Source organism: Hevea brasiliensis, chromosome 14 (genome assembly GCF_030052815.1).
Source record: "Hevea brasiliensis isolate MT/VB/25A 57/8 chromosome 14, ASM3005281v1, whole genome shotgun sequence".
Taxonomy (NCBI): domain Eukaryota; kingdom Viridiplantae; phylum Streptophyta; class Magnoliopsida; order Malpighiales; family Euphorbiaceae; genus Hevea; species Hevea brasiliensis.
The window spans coordinates 84,015,524-84,028,995 of NC_079506.1; the positions used below are offsets into that span (position 1 = coordinate 84,015,524).

The following is a 13,472-nucleotide window of genomic DNA, read 5'->3' on the forward strand; positions in this document are numbered from 1 at the left end:
TTGGAGTTTTGTAGCTCAAGTTATGGCCATTTGAACCATGGCTGCCGGATTGGATTCAACCTAGAATTTTGGGCAATTTTTGGTGCTGGCAGTTTTGGGTCACCAATTTAGGGTGGCCAAATGACTTGGTTAATGACATAATTTGAGTTTGTGTTCTTCATGAAAGTTTTAGGTCTATATCTCATCTAACCACTGGTAAAATTTCAGGTCATTTAGACCTGCCTAGCTCAAGTTATGACCAAATGAACAAACACTGTTCATTTGGTCAGTTTATACAGGGCAGCCTGCAATTTTTCAACTTTGGTCAATTTGTTCACTAGGTTTTGGTCACTTTTTGGGCATACTTCCTAAATGAAAATTGTGTCATTTAATGTTTATTTTCATCCCCAATTGGTCCCATACCAATTGAACATGTAAAATTTCATTTTTGGTCCCTCAAATGAAATTTGGTCATGCTGCCAGCAGCATGACCATACTCCATCCGAATTTGGTCCTAACTCCAACCATTCCAACACAACTTATTTGGTCACAAATGACCATTTTTCACTTCACATTAGGTCAAAGACATTATTTACCAATTTCTCACAATTTTGCCTCCCAAAACCCTAGGTCCAAACCCTATCTCACTAAATTATTGCATTTGTTGAATTCTAAATGTATATGTGCTATTGATACACTCATTCACACTTAACTAATTCATAATTTACATCAAAATCACCCATTTAATCCCTAATCTACTACTGGCAGAATTCATATATAATCCCTCATCAATTGTTTTCTTTTCATTTTAAGTAGCTTTCTTGGTTCATTAAGCTATAAACACAACAATTAAGCTAAAATTTTCAAGTTAATTTACATACCTCCACTTGACTTTCAATTCTTCACTTCTTTTCCTTTTCTTGTTTATTTCCTTCTTCTAATGCCTCCTCAAGTGAAAATAACAAGTTGTTGTGGAGAATTTTTGGGGAATTTAGGGTTTAGGTGAATGAACTCAAGCTTTGCCCAAGCTTTTATGGAGTCCTTAAATGGAGAGGATGGGAGAGGTGGGGCGGTACAAGGGATTAGGGAAGAAGAAGATTGTTTTCTTTTCTTTTTTTTGTTATTTTAATCTTTAGTTATGGCTTTAACTTAGTCAAAATTGGTAGGAAATTGAATTTCAATTATGACATCATAATTGATGTCATCCATGATGTAATACCTTTTTGACTTTTTTTTTCTATTTATTTTTCTATTAGTTCTTTAATTTAATTCTCGATTTCAGAATTTTCTTTTCTTCGATTTTATTTAACAGTTAGGTCAGGAGTCAGCTCTTGGGGTCAATTGACCAAATTGCCCCTCGCCGGTTCAACCCGATTTGTAAATAATTTAATATTTCCTCCGGCTCCCTGACCTAATTATTTGACTGGCTTAACAATTCTTTTTCGTGATTTTCTCTTTTCCACTGTGTTCGTAATGGCCCTAAGGACCGCAGCATCACATTTTACGGTTCGAAATTTGAGTTTAAAATGACTTCGCAGTCCTTCCCGAGAAGGTCACCCATCGCTGTGACTCTCGGCTCGTTTAACTTCTTATGTTATGTTTTTCTTGTTTATACTTAACTAATTGGCAATTACTAATTATTTGTGTTTATAGCTTATCTAGTTGTCTTAAGTGTAGTTCTAATCCCCTTAATTGTCCGGTCTGACTCCGGTCACCGGAATAGTGAAATATACCAGGCTATACAAATGGGGGTGTTACAAAAATAGTCAAAACAAAAGCTATTACAATTACCTCCCAAGCATCACATATTAACAGTTTATTGATAGTTGGGTCAATTTGAGACATTAATAAAATATAAGAGTTTAATTGACAATTATATAAATTTCAAAGTTGAATTATAAAAATTAGCAAATTTCATGGTATTTTGACAATTAACCCTGTTAATTAAATTGCAACTATAATTATAAATTTTTTTTATTATAAGGAATTAAGTATATAATTTTATAATTATAGTGGATAATAAAAAAGTGGCTTGTGAGTTTGCGTTTTAAAAGTTATCAGTTTGATATAATATGTTATTTAGTTTTAGTTTATAATAAAGTGGCAGTATGTTGTAACCATCAAGCGACTCCAAAAGACATATGGATTAAATTGGTTTTAAAATAGAAAGAAAAAGCACTAAATAATGAGGAGATAAATGAGATTGGATTGATATGGAGCAAAATAGGGAAATGTGGAAAAAATATTATAAAGGGCCAAGTGACAAATGAATAGAATGTCACTTGTAACTTTTAGGTAAAACTATTTTTTATTATATATATATATATCAAATAAAAATATTTATAAATAGATTAAATTATTCTTGTAGACAATCAATTATCACAACTATATTACAATAATATTATTTTTATTCAGCATTGCATAATAACTTTATTGTCAATACTTGCAAATATATCTCATCATTATAAATATAATCTCAAAGTTAACCACACATTTGAATTGAGAATTAAAACTATAATATGAAAATTGACATAATTTCCTGAATTTTCATATTAATAAATTTGTTTATAGCTCAAAATTTTCAATGTCAAATATCAATTACTTTTTTAACTACCCAAACTTTGATGTTAGATAAAAATTAAAAATTAGATACAATTTTCACAAATTATATATATACTCATCACCTCAACATTTTGTAAAAATTTGTTATCGTAGATTATTAAGGAAAAATACCGTTACTCATTGAAATATCACACTATATAAATTAAAGAGAAAATGCATCTTTTTAGAATTATGAACATTAAAATTTATCACTTATTGATGATTTACCAAAAAACCTAGTAAAATATAAAGCAAAATAGTTGTTGCATTAATGGACTATTGTTTTTAATTTTTTTTTCCAAAATTATTATTTTTAAAGATTTTTATATTTACAAGTTGCAAATTACCAATATATTCTTAATTTTTAAAATTTCAAGGGCCAATGCCCCCTGCCTTGTATCAATAACTCACACTCAAATTAAATCTAAATCCAGTTATTTCAATCCAAATATAGAATTATGTTATTTTAATTGAAATTGGGGCACTTTTTGTAACAAATTAAAATTGAGGTACTTTTTTATTATACACCTTAAGTTCAGGTACCATGGTTGTAATTTATCCCTAGATTTTATGCAATTGAATACAGTCAAGATTCTTCTTTCTTTTTCTACCTTAAAAAATAATAATCGCCTTCCTAATCTCTCTTTCTCTTCTGTCAAATCCTCTGTTTCTTCTCTCTTTCTCTTGGTTTCTTTTCTTCCTAACACTTGCACATCCTTATGAACTTGGGATCTAACAAGATACAGACTTTCAGGAGTTGACACTTGAGTCATGTTTCATTCTGCATGGTCTGGTGCTGAGTGTTTAACAGGAGCCGCTTGACTGTAGTTAGCTTTCTACGAATCAAGCCACCCTCAAATATACACTTGAAATAGACTACACTCGTCGCGGGAGCAATTAACCATAATAAATTTCCAACCCCACACGGCGAGGTGAAAATCATTGACAAAGTATAGCAAAGGACTAATGGTAATGTGAGAGGTAGAATCGAATAAGGGCCGCCAGGGAAGATGTTATTTATCTTTAGTATCGCAGTATAAAAAGCCCAACTGTTTAGTATCGAAAAACCTGTCCAGTCGTTGCACTCCAAAACAGAAGTGCCGGGCATAGGTTCAAGTTTGTGGATGTTGGTGCTATTTGCAGTGGCATTAATGTGAGAGCTGTCGGAGGAAATTAAAGTAGGATCCGCCTGCCAAAGTCCACCAGGGGGGCTGAGAACAGCTTGGTATGTGGCAGTTGTAATCAATACAGCAACCACAAGTACGGCATTTCGATTTCCATCTGGCATTAGTACATTGTCACGATAAACACCTATATACCATTTCCTACAACTCAAAATCTCTCTCCTTAAATAATCCACAACACCAGTTGCATCAGGTCCATCTGAAAGTCCGTTGAATTTAGCTAGTGCTCGCGTAGCTTCAAATAACCCAATGTCCAGTTGGCCCTCTTCTTGTAAAATATCCACAGCTGTTAATCCTTCCGAGTTTTTAATTTTCAAATCAACTTCTATTCCACAGATAAAGGGGAAGAAATTAGATAAAATTTCACGAATAATAAGGAATGAGGGAAAACATCTAACATCACCAATTAAGAGCCTGACCACCTGCAACATTAGCAAGTAATTAGTATATAAAAAAGAACAAAGATTTTAAAACAACAACAACAGCAACTTCAATTAAATAAAATTATTGAATTATGGTAGCTTTCATACATGGATCTCTTTCACAATTACAAAATGAAGAGAAAATTAAGTCACCTCAATTTGATTCCTACGACTGGCAATATGCAATACCGTGTTGCCTTCATCATCACTCCAATTCAGCACCATATTCTTTCCGTTATGTTCAAGCCATCCAAGTAGGAGTTTCACAGCTTCCACCTTATCATTTTTCGCGGCAATATGCAGGGCAGTTTCTTTATGTTCAGTGACAACATCAATAGATTTGGGACAAGCTATCAATAATGCCGCCAGAAGTTCAAGTTCCTCTTTTTCTGCTGCAAAATGTAGTGGAGTTATGCCCATTCTTCCTTTAAGACAAACAAGTCGTCCATTCACATCTGCAAGCCGCAGAGCAGTTTGGAAACTCTGGTTTTGAAGGGCCAGGTGCATAGGGCTAAACCCATCTTGATTTAGCTTCTCAGCAAATGATGGTTTCAACCTCATGATCTCCAAAGCAAACTGCGTATGCCCTTTGGATGCAGCTACGTGCAAAGGAGTATCCGTAAATGGCAACTGATCAATGCGCTCTAGAAGATATTGGTCCTCCTTTATAATTGAATACAAGCCTTGAATATCTCCCACTTCGGCAGCCATCTTCAACTTCTGATCCGTTCTGAGGAATGATATGCGAATTTAATTTAGCTAACGCTTTGGAAAACATTATATAGATAATATCACTAAAAAAAAAAACTTTTTACTGGTAAGTTCCACCTAAGGAAAGGGGCTGAATTATCAATGATAGGGAGTAAAGAAGCTCCGACTGCTCCAGCACTGCATAGCAAATCCCTAATCTCAGCTTGGCTTTCATCTTGTATATAGTCCAAAGGTGTCCAACCTTCAACATTCTTCTCATTTATATCAACACTGCAGCTTATTAACAATTTCACAAGCTGCATGCAAGATCAAGAAAACGTCTCAGAAATCAAAATCAACACAGCATTGGAACAAATAATTAAATTTCTTAAAAAAAATTTTTATAATTCAATACAATTAAATCATATTATAAATATAAAATTTTGTGAAATTCATATATAATTACACAATATTAAGTCAACGCTCTAGTCTTGGAGCAAATTCTATCAAAATGTAAGAAATTTGCAAGCAAGTCCATCGGATTGTAAACAACTTTATAAGCAGGACCATATAAAAGGATGAATATAAGAACAATAATAGCTGAACTTGCCTGGGGTTGATTTTTAGAAGTTACAATATGCAATACGGTGTTGCCTGTCTCATCCTTCCAGTTGAGGATCCTTTTCTCCCAGTAACGGCCCTCTTCATGGCAGTCCCAGTGAAGCCTACCAACCAGGAACTCAAAAGCTTCAAACATATTGTTTCTGAGAGCAATATGCAGAACAGTCTCGTTCCGTATCGTCACATCTTCAATTGATTTTGGGCAAACTAATAAAAACCTGGCCAAGAGATCAAGATTTCCTTGCTCAGCTACATAATGCAAAGGAGTTATGGCTTCCCTTCCTTTGAGACGGACAAGGTCCGTATCCCTTTCTACCAGCCGAATCACCAGTTGAATATGCCCGCTACGCAATGCAAGGTGGATGGGGCAGAACCCATCTTGGTCTGATTTTGTAGCAAATGATGGCATTAGTCTCATAATCTCCATGGCATATTGGATATGTCCTGCAGATGCAGCTGCGTGTAATGGAGTATCCACAAATGGCACAGCATCAATTTGAGCCAAAATATTAGCGTTCTCTCGAATCGCTGCATACAAACCATCAATATTTCCTGCTCGGCTAGCTTCCATTAACCGTTCCATTTCGAGAAAAGGTGAGAAGTAAGAAATCAACAGCTTAAAGAACTAAAACAGACAATATGGAGATGAGAAGTGATGGAGGAAGAGGATCAGGAGACAGAAAATTAAGGATCACAAAGTTTGATAGAGATAGAACAGAAATTCGGAGAAGTGTAAAAGAAAGAAAAATCAAAGTCTATTTCCCATCTATTAGAATTTCTAAGTATAGTGTTTTAGGCGCAAGAGTGAAGGAAACAATCAGAATATTTTGGCCTCTATAGAGAAGGCGAGGAAAATTTCAAAGGGTTTTGGGCGCAAGAGAGATCGAGTGCTGATGATCAGGGAAAGAAGCAGAATTTATAGGCCTTAAAAGTGAATAGTGAATAGCAGAGAATTGAAGTGAGAAAGAACCTGGATGTTTCTACTACAAGGTCTGCGAAAATTCATGGGAGCAGAATTATTGGCGGGAAGAGTATAAATTACGGCTGGTTAGTTGTGCTGATGTCTGCATTAATAGTTAGAGAGTTGTTTTCTAGCTGTATTTCCATAGCCCAACAAGAGGGATTTTCATCAGAGACTTGGTCCGAACCTAAGACACAAATATGTGGAATCCACAGTAGATAAGGTCTAAACAAAAATTTCCTAATCAGAACAGCACTTTGAAGGGTTAATTCATAGTCTTTCTTTATTATTAATATTGAGGTTATTTTAAGAAGTCCTTTTCGTATTAAGTTTAATTATTCATGGAAGTAGAATTAAGTCCAAAGGAGTTGTTATATTTTCACTGTTCATTACGATGAGTCTCACATTGTAATTTCATTTAATAATTATTCATGATGGCTATTATTATTATTAAAAAATATTGAGATGAAATTTCGTTGGCTACAACAGATCACGGAGATAAAGGAAATGACGTCGTAAGAATCCAACCATGAACCTTTTCATTTGAGTCATTTGATCCAAAATTTAATATCTTGTAGAATCTACTGAATAGGAAGAGGCAATGGGATTTTCTACTGCAATAATAGCTTAGCTCGCGATTTCACATGCGTTCACCCTGCCACACCCTTCATCAAATTAAATCACCTAATAACTTAATAATAGTGCTTAAAAAAATGTCAGGCCTAATGAGCAAGAATATATAGAGTTTTTGATATGAGAGATGGGGCTCAATCGACAACAAATAAGCTTATTTATAGAGATAGAGATAGGTTATTGTTTGGAAGTTCATCCGAAAATATGTCAAATTTTCTGAGAGATATTTTATTTTGATAACAAAAGGAAACTTTTATTAAGAAAAGTGTAAAGGAAGTTGCAAGGAGAAACACCAGTAAATGGGAACTCCAAAACCACCTTGCTTGCGAGAAAGTTTTTGGAGGTAAAGAAAAGAATTTTAAAGTATCTTACTTGTTTGTGAAGAATATTTTTTAATGAGGTAAACTTATCCAAGATTTTAAAACCTCTAAAATTATCATTTTTTTCAACCCATCCTCACTTTTTCATCCCATCAAATTGATGGATTGAGAATCTTTTATTACCTTATCTTTCATTACCTTACTTTATAAAATCTTTTCTCACTCCATCTAAACACACTAAAGATATTAATGTTTTTTTCTTTTTTTTTTTTTAATAAGCAAAAGAGATTAGTTACTTTGGTCCTTGGTTAGCAAGAGTAACGTATTTTAGGTCCTCAAGATTGAGAATTAATCTTTTTGTGGTCGAATTTCCCTATTATTTGATGGGTTTTTTTACTAATTTAGAACCATCTAGTCTTCTGTTTATATTAATCCCTATAAAATTATTTAATGCCGAATATTGAGAAAAAAAAAATTATGGGGAATTTCCTGAAAGTATACTTTTTTCCCCTTATATGTATATTCTTGTAACTTTCTTGTTTTACAGATCATTCCCACCATATTTCCCTAGCGATTGAGAGGTTACCTTTGAAGGATTAATTCATAGTCTTTCTGTAACACTCTGTTTTTTTTTTTTTAAATTTTTAATAAAGAAAGAAGGAAGAATCTAGAAATAAGAAGGACCAAAGGGGAATTTGACTAGGGGAACAGGAAATTGAAAAAAAAAATAGAGTAGGGGAAGGGTGGAGGCATGGTAAAACAGAGAACGGGAGATAGGAAGAGGCCAACTCAACCCTTCCAGTCAAAATTTTGGCTATTTTCTATAGGAAAACTCTCACATAGCCCACTTTTCTCATTAGCCTAGTTGTATTATTGTTTCCCACCTAGAAAAAGTTGATTTGAGGAAGAAGAGCATCAATGCACACCCAAGGAAAAATAAAAAAGAAATCCAGCAATTACAAAATAAATGATAGCTTTTTATAAATGGATCTCCGTCACAATTAAAAAATAAAGAGAAAATTAAGTCATGTCAATTTGATTCCTTTGATTGGTTGGGAATCTAAGTCCCGCATAGAGAAGATTAGATTACAACATTAATTTAACTAATTGTTTTGATATGTAAAATAATTCAATCACTTATATAAATCCATATTAAAAATAATTAATAAGAAATTTGGCCAGCACTATCCCAAACTTAATAGGTGTTGTCATCACCCCAATTTAGCACCTTATTCTTTCCATACTGATCAAGCCATCCAAATACCAGCTTCAGAGCTTCCACCTTATCATTTTTCGCTGCAATATGCAGGCCAGTTTCTTCATGTTCAGCGACAAAATAAATAGCTTTGGGGCAAGCTATCAATAATGCTGCCAGAAGTTCAAGTTCTTATTTTCTATTGCAAAATGTAAAGGAGTTTCACCCATTCTTCCTTTAAGGCAAACAAGTTGTTCATTCACATCTGCAAGCCGCAGAGCAGTTTGGAAACTCTGGTTCTGAAGGGCCAAGTGCATAGGGCTAAACCCATCTTGGATTAGCTTCTTAGCTAACAATGGTTTCAACCTCATGATCTCCAAAGCAAACTGTGTATGCCCTTTGGATGCAGCTATGTGCAAAGGTGTATCTGCAAATGGCAATTGATCAATGCGCTCTAGAATATATTGATCCTCTTTTATAATTGAATACAAGCCTTGAATTTCCCCCACTTTAGAAGCCATCTTCAACTTTTGATCCGTTCTGACGAATGATACGAAGTTATTAATTTAGCTAATGCTTTGGAAACATCATATAGATAATACCACTAAAATAAAAGAGAAGAAACTTTTTATTGTGCAATACAAAATACCAAGTGATTCACCCTCTTCATGTAAGGTTACATTCATGGGTATCACATCTTCCATTGTCAATAAACATAATTTTTTACTCTAAATATAACCAATATATTTACTACTGTAACTATTATACCTTAAAGGGATGTCTTCAACTATATAGCAAGAGCATTTAACCAAAAAAATTGCTTCCTCTTAAATTCTCTAGCTTAGGTCAAAACCTCTTTCCCTCTATGTGATTTGTTAAGAATAATATTTATTTTTATGTTGCTTGAATTTTTGATATGTTTTTATGGATCCAAATTATGATCCGATCCGAAAGCTTTTACTCTGGGACTCAATTGGGATAAAAAGTAATATCTGTAATAGTAGCAGAGGGCATGGACCAGTATAAATATTATAATATTTTGTCTCTTGCTGAAGAGTTGTGAGATATTCGAAAAATACACTAGAGTTAGGATTTGAAAGTTTTGAGTGATTGTATCTTGCTTTTTTTCATCATAGTAGAACTTTTTCTCTTGTTTTGTCTATGGATGTAGATCTTACGGTCGAACCATATTAAATCTTGTATTGTTCTTCTTCTCGTGTGCGATTTGTGTGTGTGCCTGTTATAATAGATAAATATTATAACAATAAACTTGCTTGTGGTTGATTTTTAGAAGTTGCAATATGCGAGATAGTGTTACCTATCTCATCGTTCCAGTTGAGGACCCTTTTCTCTCAGTAATGGGCCTCTTCATGGCAGTCCCAGTGAAGCCTACCAACCAGGAACTCAAAAGCTTCAAACACATTTGTTTCTGAGAGCAATATGCGGAGCAGTCTCATTCCCAATCGTCACATCTTCGATTGATTTTGGACAAATTAATAAAAACCTGGCCAAGGGATCAAGATTTCCTTGCTCATGATCAGCTACATAATGCAAAGGAGTAATGGTTTCCCTTCCTTCGAGATGAACAAGGTCACTATCCTTTTCTACCAACCAAAGCACCAGTTGAATATGCCTACTGCGCAATCCAAGGTGGATGGAGCAGAACCCATCATGGTTTGATTTTGTAGCAAATGATGGCATTAGTCTCATAATCTCCATGGCATATTGGATATGTCCTGCAGTTGTAGCTGCATGCAATGGAGTATCCACACATGGCACACCATCAATTTGAGCCGAAATATTAGCATTCTCTCGAATCGCTGCATACGAACCATCTATATTTCCTGCTTGGTAAGCTTCCAATAATAGTTCCATTTCAAGAAAAAGAGAGAAGTAAGAAATCAACAACTTAAACTATACCAATTAAAACAGCCAATATGGAGATGAATAGTGATGGTGGCCTCTTTTTGTGGAGGCAAGGAAAATTTACAAGGGTTTTGGGGAGAGAAAAAGCGAATGATGATGATCAGGGAAAGAAGCAGAATTTGTTATCCTTAAAAGTGAGTAGTGAATAGCAGAGAATTAAAATGAGAAAGTGCCTTGATGTTTCTACAAGAAGGTCTGTGAAAATTCATGAAAGCAGAATGAAGTCCTTCTACTACATAGAATAGTTTCATTATCATGGTGAGTTCCACATGAATCTTATCATAATCAGTGGTCAAATTATATTCATTGTATATCATGATCATGTGGCTGGTTTTGCACTTAAAGCCATTGTAGATCCCTTAGTTGTGGAAGCTATGGCATGCAGGTCTGCAATGATTCTAGCAAAGAACTTCAATAGGATAATCGTTGAAGGTGATGCTCTGTCGTCCAATCTCTCCGAGGAGCCTCCCCTATCAAAGGATTGATTGAAAACATTCTTTTGTTAGCTACAAGGTTTCAAGAAGTTCATTTCCATTTTGTGCGTAGGTGTTGCAATGATGCAGCTCACTCTTTAGCTGCCAAAACATTGCGAGATTTTAACATTGTGAGATTTTTTTTTTTTTGTCAATAGATAAATTTTCTCTCTCTCTCTTGTTTACTACGTATTTGGTTCCATGAGGCATTAGTCTTCCTTTCAATGAATTTATATCTTTTCAACCAAAAAAAAAAGTTACTTGGATCCTTGGTCAACAAGAGTATAACGTATTTTAAGTCTTCGGGATTGAGAATTAATCTATTTGTGGTGGAATTCATCTCATCAATTAATGTATCTACGTGAATTTCTTATTATTTGATGGATTTTGTATTAATTTAGAGGAAATTCTTTCCTTGACTCAATTTGTTATAGAATCAAAATACAAATATATAAGGCTCATATATTTAAAAAATGAGTCACACTATACATTTTATATGTTAGATCTATAGTAAACCAAGTTTAGGTAAGAAAAATCCTAATTTATAACCATCTGGTTTTCTGTTCATATTAATCCCCGTAAATTATTTGATGTCGATTGTTGAGAAAAAAAATTATGAGAATGCCTTGTGAGCAATGGCTGATCTAGAAAATTTTTTCTCTACGGTCAACATGTAAAAAGTAAATAATAAAAAATTATATTACTATTAATGCTATTAAATACATATATCTATATAAGTAACTAAATATCATTTACTAATTTATCACACATATAATTATATCATTTTGTTTTCATAAAGTTCATTATTGAAAGTCATGATAAAATTTTAGGGATAACTGCCAAAAAAATTTTATACTTTTCAAATTTTTACAGTTCTACTATAAACTATAAAAATCACTAATTAAACCCTAAACTTTTTAACACTTACCAATTGTACTCTTACCGTTAAGAAAACTGTTATTTCACTAACAGATATGGCATGTAAGAGCTATATAATAATGCAACTTTTATAATATGCAATACTTTTCATATTAACATAATATATATTCTCAGTCTCTTCAAATATTCTAATTTCATATTTTTGTTTCATCTATTAAGTAAAGAACTGTTTAAGTGCAACTTGTTAAATACATATTAATAGCAAGTACTTATATTGAATTAAACATATCCTTTTCCTTTCATTCAAAGATATATGTCTTCCTTTTCCATATTAACTGCAATTAGGTTATACTTACATGGAGTTTTATATAGCATTTCTGTTAGTAAAATAACAGTTTTCTTAATAGTAAGGTAGAATTGGCAATGATTAAAAAGTTTATGGTTTAATTAGTAATTATCATAGTATGAGATAGAATCACAAAATTTTGAAAATTACAAGGATTTTTGGGCAGTTTTCCCAAAATTTTTAAAGTAAATAAACTTTTGAATACATAATATTTTTTTTTATCTCAAATGATTTTAAATTTTATCAAAAAGATAATTCAATAATTAAATTTATGAGGGATCAATATGTATAAACATGTATAAATATAAAGGAGTATATATATATATATATATATAAAAGTCAATTGACCTCTCATTTTTCAATGTATATCTCCCACCGCTTGTAAGTATATTTTTTTCTCTTAATTATATTGAAAATTTTCTTAAAATATTATTAATATTTAAATCTCTTATACTACAACAGATGCATATATAACATAAATTCTTGTAACTTCCTTGTTCTACAAGTCTATGGTCTCTTTCCAACAGAGTTAATGCAAAGGAGAATTTCCCACCATGTTTCCCTAGCCAATATATATATTAATCTTTCAAAGGTGTTGCTCTCGATTGGCTAATATATATATTGGCTAGGGAAACATGGTGGGAAATTCTCCTTTGCACATATATATATATATATATAATCTACTGTATATAAAAGTGCAAATGAATGTATGCAACGAGTATAAATAAAGCAATGCACATTATAAAAAAAATTAATTCTACTAAATTTCGGCACTTAATAAAAGAAAAATCAGCAAGTAAAATTGCAAAAGCATATCATTATCAATAGGATAACTTAATCACCAAAATCACTCAGAGAAGTCTGCAGGTTAAATTGAGCGTAGTGTGATTTATTAATGTATTATATTATAAAATATTGTATTGCATTTAATAATATAATTTTTATTGTTAACATATTTAAAAAGATTGTTTGGTATAAGATGGTTTAATAACTATCTCTTATTTGGTTAGATAGTATAGTATGGTAAAATAAATATAAAAATTATTAAAATATCATTTATTATTGTTTTAAATATATTAATGGTTTAAAAATATTTATTTAAATAAAATATTAATTTATAAATAATGTTATTATAATAACAATTAAAGATACATCTTATATTTTTTAATTCATCACTAAATATGCCTTGTAAATATATAAAATTAAAGCTATATAATTAAAATTTTATATATTATACAAGGA

At 32.4% G+C, this 13,472-nt stretch overlaps 1 protein-coding gene across 1 annotated transcript; it reads right to left on the reverse strand.

Moving 5' to 3' along the window:
- Positions 1-3,065: 3,065 nt before the first annotated feature.
- On the reverse strand, positions 3,066-10,481 carry LOC110649119 (uncharacterized). The gene is made up of 7 exons (XM_021803548.2): positions 10,111-10,481; positions 8,833-9,146; positions 8,640-8,779; positions 5,359-6,122; positions 5,015-5,203; positions 4,340-4,916; positions 3,066-4,186 (listed from the first exon to the last, which is right to left on the reverse strand). Exons 1-7 carry the CDS (start codon positions 10,479-10,481, stop codon positions 3,350-3,352), a joined length of 3,192 nt encoding a protein of 1,063 aa, XP_021659240.2. The 3' UTR covers positions 3,066-3,349.
- Between the last annotated feature and the right edge of the window lie 2,991 nt (positions 10,482-13,472).

Bases quoted from the DNA above. Each gene is read 5' to 3' on its own strand.
- LOC110649119 (XM_021803548.2), bottom strand. From the start codon at position 10,481: ATGGAACTATTATTGGAAGCTTACCAAGCAGGAAATATAGATGGTTCG. The intron at 8,780-8,832 runs GTGAAACTCCTT...AACTTCTGGCAG, and splicing joins TTGCCTTAAAGGAAGAATGG to CATTATTGATAGCTTGCCCC. The intron at 6,123-8,639 runs GTGCTAAATTGG...TGTCTGTTTTAG, and splicing joins ATCAGTATGGAAAGAATAAG to TTCTTTAAGCTGTTGATTTC.